This window comes from Hyperolius riggenbachi, chromosome 12 (genome assembly GCF_040937935.1).
Source record: "Hyperolius riggenbachi isolate aHypRig1 chromosome 12, aHypRig1.pri, whole genome shotgun sequence".
NCBI lineage: Eukaryota > Metazoa > Chordata > Amphibia > Anura > Hyperoliidae > Hyperolius > Hyperolius riggenbachi.
Genome location: NC_090657.1, coordinates 52,948,346 through 52,962,661, shown reverse-complemented (window position 1 = coordinate 52,962,661; position 14,316 = coordinate 52,948,346). Strand labels below are relative to the sequence as shown.

Here is a 14,316-nt window from a genome sequence, read left to right as displayed (position 1 = left end):
TCTAAAACCCTTTCCTAGCAGAAAATGACTTCTGAGAGCAAGAAAGAGGTAAAAAAGGGGAATTTCTTATCAGTGAGGCTCACACTGTAGTCACTTCCTGTCAGGACTGAGTCAGCCACTTACATACCTGATATTTAACTCTTTCAGGCAGAGAAAGAAAAAAAGGAACCCAGCCTAGTTATTTGTGTGCTAGGCACTGTACATACACGTCTATTTCATCATGTCACATGTCCCTTCTGGTATCCTTTAACATGAGATTTAGATGTCTTAAAGGTGAATGCCTAAGTGTGTTAAATTAAACTGTATTTGCCCCGCAGTTGTATAATGTCTTGCAATTATTCTTACAATGCTGCTCTTCCCTTGTGTTTAATATGCTTTCCAAGATTGCTGAAATCAACATTTGTGCAATAGAAAAATATGTATCGTGGAGTGACTGGAAAGCGTAATGGTTAAGGGCTCTGCCTCTGATATGGGAGACCTGGGTTCCAGTCTCAGCACTTCTGCATCTATTCAGTAAGGAGTCCTTGGGCTAGACTCCCCAACACCGCTACTGCCTCCTGAGTGCCCCTAGTGGGTGCACTTCAAGCGCTTTGAGTCCGCCAGGAGAAAAGTGCCATATAAATGTTATTTGTCTTGTCTAAAATGAGCGTCATGTTGTTTATTTGCGTCCCCTAATGTGTCAACAATGATAAACTGGTAAATTTTTTTTCTCTTGTCATCTCCATACTCTCCATACACTGTGGCTTTAATAATAAATGTCTCCCTCTGGTGTTCAGAAATAGCATCGCATCAGTGTATAGAGGAGATAACTGAATTAACCAGAAAGGGGTCCTTGCTAAGACTCTGAGGTTGTCAAAACACGAGATAAGACACTCATGCCTTAAAGGATACCTCACTCTTGGTTACCTAAGCTAAGCACAAAGGTATGGTCCTGCTGGATCCACATACCTCTGTATGCTGTCTGTTCTGGTTCTGGGCCCCCTACTGTTCTCATTTTACACCTCCTCCATCTGTGAAATGATCTCCTCCCTGGGCTTTAAATACCACCTATATGCCAATTAAACCCAGATGTATCTCAATACCCCTGATCTCTTTTCCTTCACCATAGACAATGTCTCCTCCTGCCTCTTGTCTAACTCTTTCTGGATGTCAGCCAGATTCCTGAAGCTTAACGTGGATAAAACTGATTTTCCTGCCTCGCGTTGCACCACTTCTCCCGGATATTCACGTCACAACAGCATGACCATCCATCCTACCTCCCATGACCGCTGCCTGGGTGTCACTCTGGATTCTGATCTCTCCTTCAGCCCCCACACCCAAATTGTTACCAGATCCTGCAACTTCCACCTCTGCAACATCTCCAACATCTGCCCCTTCCTGACCCCGGACACTATCAAGCTTCTCATCCATGCCCTCATCATTTCCCACTTAGACTATTGCCGTGCCCTTCTGTCTGGCCACCCTTCAATCAGTCATGAATACGACAGCTAGATTCATCCATTGTTCACACCGCTTTGCTTCCATATCTCCTTTCTGCAAAGCCCTACACTGGCTAACTATCTGTTTCAGGATCAGTTTTAGGACTCTGTGCCTGGCCTTAAATCTGTGCATATATAACCTGTCCTACCTACTTCTCAAGGCTTGTTCACAGATCTATACCCATCCGCCCCCTCCGGTCCTCCAATGACCTCCGCCTTACCGACCCGCGCATTTCCCACTCCCATACTTGCTTGCAGGACTCCTTAAGAGCTCTCCACCGTATGGAACTCCTTCCCACCCCTCCTCAGACTCGACGCTCCCCCAACGCACCTCTCTCAGCCGGGTACCTATTCCGCAGCTCCATCTTGTGTGTGTTGCCCCTTCCCTTTAGAATGTAAGCCTTTGGCAGGATACCCCTCCCTGTGTGTCATCCTTCATTTTGCGACCGCACCAATCACACCCTTACCATGGCCTAACTCTGACTTGAATAGCTGGGTCTCTGTAAAATGGCATTAACATGTAACTTAGGCCCTCGTTGCATGTATAACCTTGTGCTATGTGGTATAACCTACGTCCCTGTCTAACACTCCTGGTTAACGATGTACGTATCCTTATTTATTGTCCAGTGTTTTATAAATACAATAAATCATGATAGTAGTTCTTCTCCTCATCCCCCCTCCCCTGTAACCACTGCTTTAAAAAAATTGACTTTGGTTAAAGTCACATTTTTAGACAGGAAGAGGCGGACTTATGGCGATGTTCCCTTTTATCACCTTCTCATTCCCTCCCCTTAAAGGAAGAGATGGGCGCTAGTAGGGAACATCGTGGCAACCCTTACCTCCTTCTGTCGGAAACTTTGACTTGGCTAAAAAATAAATTTTCCAAGCAGTGATTACGGAAGCAGGGGGCACAAGAAGAAGACAATTCACTGACTTATATGAATCTAGCATGAACATAGCTCTGGGCTTACCTAGCTTTACAATGTTTACTGTATAAGCAGTTTACTCATTTTTGAAAGGAGATTAGTGTGTCCACCCAGTTACTTATGGCCCCAAAATGTCCAGCATTTATTTCCAATAGCTTCATTTGTCATTCGGCACAGAACTGAGAGAACAACATACCCTATACCATTTAAAGGAGAACTTACTTTATAACTTATTTCATGATGCTTAAAAATACACCATATAGGCATGGGCGTTACTTGAACACTGTGGGCGTCCCAGAAAAACTCTGCCAGTCCTGCCCCCCTGAGACCCCATCCCCCACACACAGACGGCAGCACATTACTGCATTAGTGTACCTTTCTACCCCCCCACCACCACCACCACCACCACCACCTCCACCACCCAATTATAAAGCAAAGAGTTCTTCCTGTGACTCTTGATGCATGTCATGTGAAAGGCAGAGATGGGAGCCACGTGAAGATAGACTGTATGGTTACTACAGTGAAGAGAGGATTGAGGAGGACATATTGCTTGATTGGCTGAAGGAAAACTGTGATGCTGCATGACATCTCCTCCTCACTCCTCTCTTCACATTCTGTCTTCCTGTGACTACTGATGCATGTCACGTGACATACAGAGGCGGGAGCCACATGAAGATAGATTGTATGAGGGTCACAGTGAAGAAAGGAGTGAGGAGGACTTATTGTTCCGCTGGATGAAGGTAAAATATGACGCTTCACTACATCTCCTCCCTTCTCTCTTCACATTCTATCTTCCTGTGACTCCAGTCCTGATGCATGTCACGTGACATGCAGAGGCGGGAGCCACATGAAGATAGATTGTACGGCGGCCACAGTGAAGAGAGGAGTGAGGACGACATATTGCTCCACTGGATGAAGGTAAATTATGACGCTGCACAACATGTCCTCCTCACTCCTCTCTTCACATTCTATCTTCCTGTGACTCCTGATGCATGTCACATGACCTATAGAAGCAGGAGCCACATGAAGATAGATTTTATGAGGGCCACAGTAAAGAGAGGAGTGAGGAGGACATGCTTTGCTGGATGAAGGTAAAGTATGATGCCACTGGCTCTCCTTGCCACAGGACCAGGGCCCCGTTGGCCCCCAGGACCGCCCCACCACGATAGAGGTTATTGTTAAGCCCCTGCATTGGGGGGCATAAAGATGGAGCTTATGTACAAACACAAATGCAGAAGAATCCAGCGTTATTGCCTATAGCAAGCTCCGCTTAGCCGATGTTTTCCAAGTTCAGCTAAACAGAAAGTACTCAGCTCTTTCTCTCCCCGCAGATTCCGTTTGATGTGCAATAAGATCATAACCCACAGGATGTTTGATCATGTCGTTTTGGTGATTATCTTTCTGAACTGCATCACTATTGCCATGGAGAGACCAAAAATAGAACCACAAAGTGCTGTAAGTAATTTCCAGAGACTGTTACTCTCATAACGGATGTGTTTACCACCATATACAGTACAGTCTATAAGTGATGACATCTGCTGTCACAGGCTTTAAAACTTGAAAAGAAGTTTTCCCAACACACCCAAACTTTTGATGGCTATGAAAAAAATAAAAATAAAATATATTTTATCAGTCTATATCAGACCTGTATGTAAGACCAGTAGCCTGTGAACAAACTCCTCTTCTCAATAGTAAATAAATAATCCATCTGTTTACTTAGTGGATTAAAAAAAACTTATTTTATAAAACATTTATATCGGGGTCTTTTGGATCCCTGACAGTTACGCCATTTGCCCTGTAGGTGGGAGTAGAGGCACAGAGCTGATCTACTTGGCCCTGCCCCTTCTGGGATCACAGCTTCGAACTCTGCTTCCTGTTTTCAATGACTGCTAAATATATGAGTTATATGTCCAGTGTTTCTCAGCTTTCATTAGCCTCGAATTTGAACCAGTCAAACCTGGGGATTCTTGTTTGCATCACTGGCATCATTTACTACCTATCTCATGCAAGAGGAGGGGTTACCTGAAAGATGACCTTATAGGAGGTGGGGCCATGATGTTGAGTATCCTACTCACCCATTTTTGGCCAATAGAGTACTGTATTTGTATGGGATCTATAAGATCTCTATACAAATCCATGGTTGCTTAATTCTTCCTCTTTTTTTCTTATATTGTCTGGTTTGTGCATGTTAAATAATAAATGTGATTGGCTACTGCCACCATTCTCTGGTTTTGTATTGCATTTATAAATGGGAGCCAGGTTGTATATTTGCCAATAAGTGTTGGTTGTTTCATTTTTATCCTATATATCCTATATTTTTATCCCATATGTTCCTTCATCTCCATAATTTAGTCATATTTTCTTCCTTTACAGGAAAGGATATTTTTGACATTATCCAACTACATATTTACATTAATTTTCCTGGCTGAGATGACCGTCAAGGTGAGCTGAAAATTGGGCTTAAGCAATTGACTCAATGGAATGAAAGTTGATCGGGAATTGTTCATGGGAGGTACACAAATTAAAATTCCCCAGAGGACAGTTTTGTCAATTTCAATTTTTTTTTTTTTTTTTATGAAACCTGTTTCAAACAATAGAAAAAAAGTAGAGTTCCCAGATCAGGGGCGTAATAATAGTCCCTGCCTGCCAGTCCTGTATTTAGTTAATGCACATTGGCAAAGGAGTGGAGCTTCTCCCAGTGTCAGTACAGGTCCTCTTTATTCCTGTTCAGTTTACAAGTGCCTGGCAGCTAGCCAATGACCATGCAGCTTCAGTCCTTGTCACATGACATGATTAGTTTCAGTTTACATTCTGCCTCAACAGATACTGGCTCCCTATTGAAGATTGAGTAGAACTTCCACAACACCAAAACGTGATATCACTTTACTGATTAAGGAAAGCTAGTCATAGTCTTGATTGGAGAGTGTTATCTGTGGTTTGATATGAGGATAATTTAAATATAGTTAAAAACAACTTGAGAGTTAATTTTATTATAAAGAGGGCTTGGATACCAGTAACACAAGAGGGAGGGGAGCAAAGTTCTGAGGCACAGCAGGATTTGTATGGAGGAAGAAGTAAATCCAAGTGGTAATGGGTTACAGGGGCAACATTAAATTTTGTATAAAAAAAAGAAGTGCAAGAGGATATCTGCTGCATACCTGGACACTCAATTACAACCATAATCTATCCCTTCAAAACATGGCTTGCTCCGTGGTCTGGCCAACTGCTTAACATCTCTGGTTACTTTCTCATTTCCTCCCTGGCAGGTGGTGGCCCTCAACTTGTGTTTTGGTGGGAAGGCTTATCTAAGAAGCAGCTGGAACATCCTAGATGGAATGCTTGTGTTGATTTCCGTTATTGATATCTTAGTGTCCTTGGTCTCTGATAGTGGCACCAAGATCTTGGGCATGTTAAGAGTGCTAAGGCTCCTTAGAACCCTGAGACCTTTGCGGTAAGTCAAATCATTTCACCTATTATGGGTCATGGGTTGGGTGGCCTTATTGTCAGCAAATGATGTGCTCTCCTATTATGGAACAGAGACACTCAATGTATGCTACATGAACTCAAGGAGAATGGTTCTAGATTGCTTGTGTTCTTCAGTGTTCTCCAGCTTTTAGTAAATAAACCCCATGTTGTCCATAATCTCTCAAGTAACTAACCACCTTGGCCTCAATTCACTAAGCAGTTTAGACTAGTCTACAGATGCTTTTTAGTCTACTGATGGTTTGGTGTAATGTTTTAGACATGTTTTTAGACCTGGTCTAACATTCAGTAATTAAACATTTCACAAAGGCAAACAAGGAGTAACGCGCGTACTTTTTCTGACAGAGATTAGACCAGCTGATTTCTTGTCGGTAAAGTAAGTCTGTGAGGTATTTTAGACATGAGGATGGAACCTTTTGAATGAATTATGCATGAGTTTAATTGTATGCAGAGGAGAGCTCGTCAGAGGAGAAGGATGTCAGTCATAACTACTTGTTCGTGAATTACATCTTTTGATCATTTCCCCTGCTTTCCCCCGGTTTAAAAACAGGTCTAAAACATTTGGTAATCATGAATTCCCCTTTGATGCAACTGACCAAACCATCAGTAGACTAAAAACCATCAGTCGACTACTCTAAACTGCTTAGTGAATTGAGGCCCTTATCCTCTGAAGAAGACCGTCTGTCTGGAATTAACCATAAAGTTCTTTCCTTGGCTGCTAAAACTTGAAAGTCTATTACCTCAACCAAACTCCATTTGTACATAGACACCTAATGGAGTCTTATAATTCTCCTTTATAGGGAGCCGTCAGAGCTCTCGGGGGCTCCCTATCGAACAGAGTCACACTTGGTTTACAATCTCAATTTCTGCTTTGCACATGTTCGTATTTGCATCCAAATGATCATCAGTGTTGTTTTCACAGCACGTCTAACCATCAAGTCATTACTACTGCTAATTCGTACATTGCTTTGAAATGGAATAATTCCTATAACAGATAATTTAGTAATGCATTTGTATTTGTTAATATAGGGTTATAAGTCGCGCCCAGGGGCTAAAGCTTGTTGTTGAGACTCTAATGTCTTCTCTGAAGCCCATTGGAAACATCGTAGTGATCTGCTGCGCATTCTTCATTATATTCGGTATCCTCGGGGTTCAGGTACGATTTTAAGTACTGCAGTATTGTATTTGCTGAGCTTAACAATGCAATCCTGAAGTGAAAATAGGCAGATGAGACAAACAATTATATCTATAAGCCATATCCTAAATAGGACTTGCCTAGGATCTCATTGTCTTATTTTGGTGCTTAAAGTAAATCTGGGACAATTTAAGGTACAAATATAGATACTTGTCTCTGCAGAGGTAAGCCCTCTCTGTCCTCCTGTTCCAGCGCTGGGACCTTCGAAGTTCAACTGAGCTCACCTGCACTGTGCACAAGCAGAAGCCTTGCATATGCACAGTTTTTATGAAATGGAAAATTCTGAGCCCACTCGAATCTGTCAGTGCACAGGTGCAAGCAGTCTACACCTTGCAGTGCAGGTGAGCTCTGTCTACAAACCCTTGCTGACGGGCTTTCGGGGGTCCTGGCACTGCAACGACGACGAGGAGGATGATTGGGAAGCCTCAGGAGGATCCAGAGGCTTCCCTCTCCCAAGGTAAGTACTCAAATTGGGACCTTTTTTTCCCTTTTAACGTTAAAAAACTACCTACACATTTACCTGATACAGGGAAAACGTAAAACTTAGATTTTAAAAGTTTATTCCTTTCACTATGCATACAAAAATTCAACTACTAAACTTTTACAAGTTACACTGTTTTCAAAACAGTCTGACTGCAAAAAACTGCCCTGGATATCCTAGAATTTTTAACCCTTACAGTGAGAAAAAAAGAAAGTAATGCAACCTGCTTCTATGTAGGATTAGAACTGACTTAGGATTTGTCATTTCAGGTACCCGTTTAAAGACTTCAGAAAAAGAAAAGAGAACATATATTGCCTATCTAAGGCCTTGTTTTTACTAGATGAGTCCCCTTTTCATTTTTTCACAAGTAAAAAATGCATTAGATCTTTCATCCAGGGCTATTTCTGGGCATAGGCTATCCAGGCAAAGATCTGGGACCACTTCTATTGCACATAGTGCAATACTGGACCCTCTGTATTAATGATATTCTGTTTCAGGCAGTCTATAGTTTACAACTAGTTCAGATCTAATTTATGTGTGGAAAAACTCATGCAGGATAGCATATGTAGTCAGACAAATACTCACATAGGCAATTTGGTTGTAAGCGTACTTCAGGAAAATTGATGGCTAAAAATATAGGTAGATAGATAGTTGTTCCTTTAGGCTGCAGGCAACTTGGTTTTACTGTGTAGAGAATGGTTACGTCGCCTCACTGGTATTACAAGTCTCAGTTGCTTCTCCAGGTAGCTTTGCAGGAAGTCCAAAGCTTTTACTTTGCAGGATCCTAAAGACTATCTCCAGTTCGAACTTATTTTCAGTTTTGATAGTTTAGGAGACTGTAGAAACTGAGGACTTTACAGCTCTGCACTGGATGGAAGCTTTTGTTAACCAAAAGAGGAAGTTATGATAGCGTTGTTAATCTCTTGCACTGGAGAGATGTACAGTGGTGCTTGAAAGTTTATGAAACCGTTACATTTTCAAGATGTCATCTAAAAAGTGACTATTCTCTTACCCAAGTCCTAAAAGTAGATACCGTAAACTCAAACTTGAGTCCAAAATGATACGCTTGTTCACTTATTTATTGAGGAAAATGATCCAAAATTGTATATGTGTCTGTGTGTGTTTTTGGAAGACAATAAGCCCATTCCCCCTTACAGAGCAGGATCAAGACAGGGATATTGTTGAACTTCCTTACACCACCTGTGCACTTTATGTCCTTCTACAGCATTTATATGGCATTATGATCAGCTATTTAGTTTGACCAGCACAATATTTATTTCGATCTTACCATTCTTCATTAGATCCATTTGTGTTTGGTGTCTTCAGGCTTTTCACAATCCAGTTTCTCTTCATCTTCAGTTCAGTGATATAGCCTGACTTTTTCCGGCATAATTTGCTGGTGTAATTCAGAATCAATGATGGCAAGCCACCCAGAAGCAAAAGAAACTGGCCTAAATTATGATCCACCGCCATGCTTCACAGATGGCATCAGGTTCTTATGCTTGAATTCAATATTTGCCTTTCACCAACAGAAAACATACTGCCTTACAATCTGAATATTCTAAAGTAAAGCTATAAATGGTATCATCCTAGGACAAAACCTTCTGCCTAAATTGATGGCTAACATGATTCAGCTCTCTACCAGTGCCTTTCACCATACATAGAGCTTTCCATTCAGGCCGAGAAGTTCTATTTTTTTTGTCTCATCTGTGCACAAAACATTTTTCCATTAGTGATCTGGCATATTAACATACAGTAGTCTTTAGCAAATGGGCGCCAGTGTTCTTTTGGATAGTGGTGGCTTTTTCCAAGTACATCAGTTTGGTTCTGTGTTCTCCTGATGGTGGATTTATGAACACGGACATTCAAGAAGTACCCATAGTTCTTTAGATGTTAGCTGTTCCTCAAACCACCCACTCGTCTTGCTCCTGGTGTGATTGTTGTCGATTTAACACTCATTGGGAAGGTAATAGCATTGCAGAATGTCCTCCATTTGTACATCATGGTCTACTTGACAGTGTATTCTTCAAGTCTCAAGACTTTTAGAATTAGATTTGTCACGTTTTCTGTCCTGCCGAGCATGAATAACTGTGATTTTGGAGGTCATCAGAAATCTCCTTTTTTGGAGCTATGGCTCACTTCCACACACCTGTGTTGTAAAGATCAGAACTGGATGGTGGAAACCAAGACTTCTGTTCCTTCAATAAAACTTGGCCTCCATACTCATACCTGCTTATTACCCCATTCACGTAGACACCTGACTACTTTTCCCTTTTAAAGAGCTGATAATCCACAAGATTCACCTACGTACGTTCCTTACACGCAAATATGTCATTTTAAGTTGTTTTTCTAAATGAATGCAAGAACAAGCATAATGGTCTGATCTTGTTTTTTATAACTTTGTTCTCATTATCTTGTTTCATAAAAAAACAGACCATGAAAACACAGAAGTATTGAGAATCTAAAGAGTTCACAAACTTTAAAGGAAGCCCAAGGTGAAAATATCTCATGAGATAAACCAGTGCTGTCCAACTTCGCGGGCATGGAGGGCCGTTTTTTTTCCAGGCCACATGGTGGAGGGCCGGCAGACCCTAACACTCCCACCCCTCCCCGGGGGGAAAAAAAACTAGCAGCGGTTTCCCCGCAAAACGCACTGAGATTGGCTGCAGATGTCTCCACAAAATGCACTCAGATTGGCTGCAGATGTCCCCACAAAATGCACTTAGATTGGCTGCAGATGTCCCCACAAAATGCACTGAGATTGGCTGCAGATGTCTCCACAAAATGCACTCAGATTGGCTGCAGATGTCCCCACAAAATGCACTCAGATTGGCTGCAGATGTCCCCACAAAATGCACTCAGATTGGCTGCAGATGTCCCCACAAAATGCACTCAGATTGGCTGCAGATGTCCCCACAAAATGCACTCAGATCGGTTGCAGATTTCCCCACAAAATGCACTCAAATCGGCTGCAGATGTCCCCACAAAATGCACTCAGATCGGCTGCAGATGTCCCCACAAAATGCACTCAGATCGGCTGCAGATTTACTCACAAAATGCCGTCAGACTGGCTGCTATAATGTAATATTTCCAGCTCCCCTCCCCTCGTTCCCCCGTGCTGCCATTGCCTCACCTCTCAGATCGGACCGGGCAGGAGATAGCAACCAGCCACACCCGTGCACGGCAGCCGCGGTGAATTTAAATGCAGGAAGTGACATCATCGGTCACGTCCAGCATTTAAAGTCCCCCGTGCGGCTGCCGTGCGCCGGTGTGGCTGGTTCCTTCCTATCTCCTGCCCGCCGCTGATCTGAGAGGTGAGGCGGCGGCAGCAAGGGGTAACGAGGGGAGGGGAGCGGAGGGGGGCTGGAAATATTACATTATAGCCGAGGAATGGGGGGAAACTGTTTTTTTTTTTTAAAAAAAGTCCCCTCAGCTCTGGGGACTCGGGGGCTAACAATGCCACAGCAGGGGGGCCGCAGCAGAAGCCCTGGCGGGCCGAATGCGGCCCGCGGGCCGCCAGTTGGACAGCACTGAGATAAACAATTGATTCTAACATACTACTACTGAAAATGACTTCTTCTTTTTTTTACAATCCAACAGTTTTAGTTTTAGTGTATCAGCTAAAAACATAGTATTGTCTCAACTGAATGATACAGTCCTTCTCTTTTATCTATCCCCTGCACTCAGAAGCTGTTCTCTTCCAGAAAATACTTTTTGGGCTGTAATACCTTATCAAGTGAGGATTACACTATTGTCCCACTTGGTCCCAACTTGTGAGCAACGATCACTTGCATACCTGATGTTTAACTCTTTCAGGCATAAAAAGAAGAAAAGGAACACAGACTAGTTACTTGTGTGCTTGGCACTATACATACCTATGTCTATCTCATCATGTTACCTTGGGTACCCTTTAAAGCATTATTATATTAGCGGTGAAAACAAAATATTACAATAATACATCCAATTATTCATTGTACAAGTGTAAGTAATTATTTTATCTCCTGTAGTTGTTTAAGGGGAAGTTTTTCTTTTGCTTGGGAGATGATACAAAAAATATCACAAATAAATCGGACTGCCTGGAAGCCAAATACAAATGGACTAGACACAAGTACAACTTTGACAATCTTGGACAGGTGTGTAGACAATCTATCTGTCTGTCTGTAGTGTTACTGTCTGCCTATCTATGTGTCCTGTTCAGGTCTTCTTAATATAGACATGTATACGTTTGTACACAGGCTCTCATGTCGCTGTTTGTGTTGGCATCAAAGGATGGATGGGTGGACATCATGTATGATGGACTGGATGCCGTTGGAATTGACCAACAGGTACAATTTTGTATCATGTTTAGAAATAAATGTTGAGGGTTTTATAGTAAAGGTTACGCCTGTGTATGTGATGCTACAAATGACATAAATGATTAAATATTATCTGATCCATGCATGAGCCATGCACCCCAGAAATGGATTAAGATGTAACAGGGACAGTAGGCAAGGTAGTAGATCTTGGGCCTGTTATGGTCCTTTTGGTAAATTAAAGTGGAGGGAGGTCATAGAAGGTGGCAGGTGGACCCCATGACACTCACTTGGCCCACACACCTGCCTAGGTTGCCTAGTGGATCATCCTGCTCTGTTGCCCCCTAGAACAAATAAAAAGTGTTGACTCTATTGTAAACCAAGAGGACTTCTATGGCCCATCTTGACACAATGGGTACCTTCTTGGGCCTACCTTTACTATTCCTGCCCCCACCTTTAACCCCTTCCATACAGGGTATGCAGCAGACCCGACTGGACAGGCATTACAATAGTTGCTTTTCTTGGTTCCAGCTTCTGTGTCTGCTCACTTCGGGAGTTATTTGCCAGTTTGTTTTTATTCCCTTTGGGTCCCACCACTGCTGCAGTCTTCCATCTCCACTCCTAGTCCAGATCACCACTGCCAAATATTCAGCTATTAGCAGTGAACATCGAGAAACCAAGATATAGGATGATATCTGGGGGATCCAAAGATCCTTCCAGAAATGACAAGACGCAGAGACCCCAGAGGTTTCATATAGTTTACTACTTTGTAACTCTAGATAAAGCAAGTGGGTGTAATAGAGTAATACTCACCAACGTGGATTGCAGCTCCAGCAACCAAAGTATGAAGGAAGGTGAGGAGAACCCGTCCTCACTTGAGTTCTTTAGGACCAGTTGATAAGACAATTCCTCGCATAGAATAATAGTATTCTAATCAGCAGTCTGGTGTGCTTTCCACAGGAAATTTATTCTAGAATACCAAGCAGTCAAGCCTTGAGGGATAGGGTGACAGGAAGGAGCAGAGTATCATGCAGAGGGGCGTAACTAGAAATAACTGGTCCCCCCCTGCGAACATCTGGATGGTATCCCCCCCCCACACACACACACACACATACTTCCTGCTTACTGCACAAGTAAACTGAAAACCAATTTTATTCAGTTGGATAGTACACACTTGGAATACAGTACTTGGGGCGGCGGTGTAGGGGTAGAAAGTCTAGGGGTAGAACATTGCTGTACACAAGACCCTACTGAACACTGAATTAGGACTGTCTACAAATCTTTGTCTGCAAAATGTTGTCTTATTCGTTATCAGTGGCTGAGCAGATGCAGTCATTAGAACAATTGTGCAGAGAGCTGAAAGATTTTTTTCCTCTCCGTGCCCTTAGTTGTCAGTCACTCAGGACAGGGAAAAAAAAACTTCTGCCCCCACTTGGCCCCCTGCAGCTTCTAAGGCCCCCTGCAGCTGCATCCCTATTGTTACGCCCCTGATCACGCAAGAAGTATACTACAGACTTCCAGTAACCATTTACCAGGGGACATAGCCACACACAGTGCAGACAATCTGCTCCGTGATATCCACACTTAACCTTTTAGCAGCTCCAATAGAGTTATCTTGTTTGAGATAAGTGCACTGCTTTTGACCTCCGTTGGCAAAACTCCTTGTGCTGTAAATTCTTGGAATGCTTTGATCGCTCTCACTGCTCCCAGAAAATGTAGAAATTGAAAGCAAAAGTCCTCTCATATTGTCTCATACTGCCCCCTAACGACAAATACACATTACAGCAGTACTAATTAGAAGCAAGGAAATATAACAAGTAAGAAAAAAAAATGCTCAAATAAAGTGGCCTGGAGCACTTTCAAGCTTCTAAATAAACTGGCTGCTAAAGGGTTAAAACAACCATTACTACGTGTATTACTCATCTTAGCTAGTCGGACCGGAGACAAATAGGCTTGATGGAACCATTGTATTTTAGGTAACTTATCCTGAGAAGTAATTACTGTTTTATTGTACAATTCCTGAAACTCTGCCCAATTCTCGGAGGTAAGAACAAACTCTGCTGTTATCCATCTTTAGTGGGTTACTTCTGTTAGCCGTTTATTATATTATGGTTGCAAGAAGTTATAATACAGTACTTCGTAATTTTTTTAGTCGTGTTTTTCTGTAGAAGCATAATTTTCAAATCACAGGGATGTACTTCAACTTCAACCAGAGCAAGTTGGAAATATTGCTATAGAGAGTACCTCCAAACTCACGCGTGAACACTGATTAATCTTTAACTGCTTGAGGACCACAGGCTTACACCCCCCTAGTGACCAGGCCATTTTTTACAATTCAGCAATCTGCAGCTTTAACAGTGTGCTGCACGGCCATACAACTTGGCACACAAATCTGCCCTCCTTTTTTTTTATGAATTGTATTGTTATTTTTTTATTAATAAAATAGTATTTTTTTTATATT

At 42.4% G+C, this 14,316-nt stretch overlaps 1 protein-coding gene across 7 annotated transcripts in view; it reads left to right on the top strand.

Annotated features, from left to right (window-relative positions):
- The window catches only part of CACNA1G (calcium voltage-gated channel subunit alpha1 G), a 654,443-nt gene that overhangs the window by 560,310 nt on the left and 79,817 nt on the right, over positions 1–14,316 (top strand). For all 7 annotated transcript variants that reach the window (XM_068263037.1, XM_068263036.1, XM_068263035.1 and 4 more), the window contains 6 exons: positions 3,736–3,859; positions 4,778–4,846; positions 5,671–5,855; positions 6,917–7,043; positions 11,571–11,696; positions 11,799–11,888. In XM_068263037.1, coding sequence (XP_068119138.1) covers positions 3,736–3,859; positions 4,778–4,846; positions 5,671–5,855; positions 6,917–7,043; positions 11,571–11,696; positions 11,799–11,888 — 721 coding nt within the window. The remainder of the gene's footprint in view (positions 1–3,735; positions 3,860–4,777; positions 4,847–5,670; positions 5,856–6,916; positions 7,044–11,570; positions 11,697–11,798; positions 11,889–14,316) is intronic.